This window comes from Acomys russatus, chromosome 2, assembly GCF_903995435.1.
Source record: "Acomys russatus chromosome 2, mAcoRus1.1, whole genome shotgun sequence".
Lineage (NCBI taxonomy): Eukaryota > Metazoa > Chordata > Mammalia > Rodentia > Muridae > Acomys > Acomys russatus.
In genome coordinates this window covers 63,085,152-63,086,821 of record NC_067138.1, presented here as the reverse complement: position 1 = coordinate 63,086,821, position 1,670 = coordinate 63,085,152, and the positions used below count along the sequence as shown (strand labels likewise).

The 1,670-nt window shown below is 42.1% G+C and overlaps 1 protein-coding gene across 1 annotated transcript; it reads left to right on the top strand.

The window, feature by feature from the left end:
- The first annotated feature begins 213 nt into the window (after positions 1 to 213).
- On the top strand, positions 214 to 1,167 carry LOC127206975 (olfactory receptor 13C3-like). Its single transcript, XM_051166278.1, has one exon. It carries the CDS (start codon positions 214 to 216, stop codon positions 1,165 to 1,167), a length of 954 nt encoding a protein of 317 aa, XP_051022235.1.
- Positions 1,168 to 1,670: the final 503 nt, after the last annotated feature.

The window sequence follows — 1,670 nt, the reverse complement described above, 5'->3', positions numbered from 1 at the left end:
ACATGTTGACAATGAGAATGCATACTTCCAACATGCCCAGTTTTACTGTATTTTAATAACACACATTATTGGAGTTATCAATGTCAGGGATTCAAAAATAAGCCATTTTTAATACATGAAAAATTATTTTTTCAGGTACTTTGTACCACTTATTTTGGGGGCAGTGGATATGTGTCATAGCAGGTCTCCCAGTGATGGTTGAAAGAGGATGACATGGATGAAAATAACCAGACATTTGTTTCTGAATTCCTTCTGTTGGGTCTTTCTGGATACCCCAAAACTGAGATCATTTTCTTTGTTCTTGTTCTGGTTATGTACCTAGTGATTCTAACTGGCAACAGTGTTCTGATCATAGCAAGCATCTTTGACTCCCGTCTTCATACACCCATGTACTTCTTCCTGGGCAATCTCTCTTTCCTGGATATCTGCTACACAACTTCCTCTGTTCCCTCAACACTGGTGAGCTTAATTTCAAAGAAAAGAAACATTTCATTTTCTGGTTGTGCAGTGCAGATGTTCTTTGGATTTGCAATGGGATCGACAGAATGTTTGCTTCTTGGCATGATGGCTTTTGATCGCTATGTGGCCATCTGCAACCCTCTGAGATACTCCATCATCATGAGTAAAGACGTGTATGTATCCATGGCATCTGTATCATGGTTCTCTGGTGGAATCAATTCAGTTGTGCAAACATCTCTTGCCATGAAGTCGCCTTTCTGTGGGAATAATGTTATTAATGATTTTACGTGTGAGGTATTAGCTGTCCTCAAGCTAGCTTGTGCTGATATATCTCTCAATAGCATTACCATGGTGATATCAAATGTGGCCTTCCTGGTTCTTCCACTACTAGTCATCTTTTTCTCCTACATGTTCATCCTCCACACCATCTTGAGAATGAACTCGGCCATGGGGAGACGCAAGGCCTTTTCCACCTGCTCTGCCCACCTGACTGTGGTGGTCATGTTTTATGGAACCATTTTCTCTATGTATGCAAAGCCCAAGTCCCAAGATCCAACTGGGGAAGATAAGTTCCAAACGTCAGATAAGATCATTTCTTTGTTTTATGGAGTAGTTGCCCCCATGCTGAATCCCATCATCTACAGCCTGAGGAATAAGGGTGTGAAAGCTGCTGTAAAATCCGTACTGAAACGAAAGTACATTCAATAAGGATGACAGTAAACACACGGTTTTGTGTGGCAAGCATGAGACTGATTCAGGGGCAAAACTGTGAGAGCGTTTAAATTATTTATTTAGGAAAAACTGTGACTACGTGGTTACCTCCCAGAGAGACAATAAGTCCCTACTGCTGAAGACAACATGCATTAAAGAAACAGGGCCCAGAAACCCCTGAAATGGAACTGTCCTAAAAGTTGCCTCCCTGAGGACTAGCTTTCATGGTCCCAGCAAGCACCATGCAAGCTTCCTAAGGAGGGAGACAACCAACAGTCCTACTCAGCTATGATACCTATGAACCATTTCAACAAGTAGCACATACAATATTCATAACTAGTCACACACATGCCTTGGCCGCAACCAACAGTTCTTGAATTGGACTTAAGACTCACCCAACAGAGGGAGAGCCTGCCTGGTACTAGAAACCAAGCTAACTACTCAGAGCTAAGGACATCGTGACTGTTGAGGAGAGTCTACAACCACTAATTTACTAAACC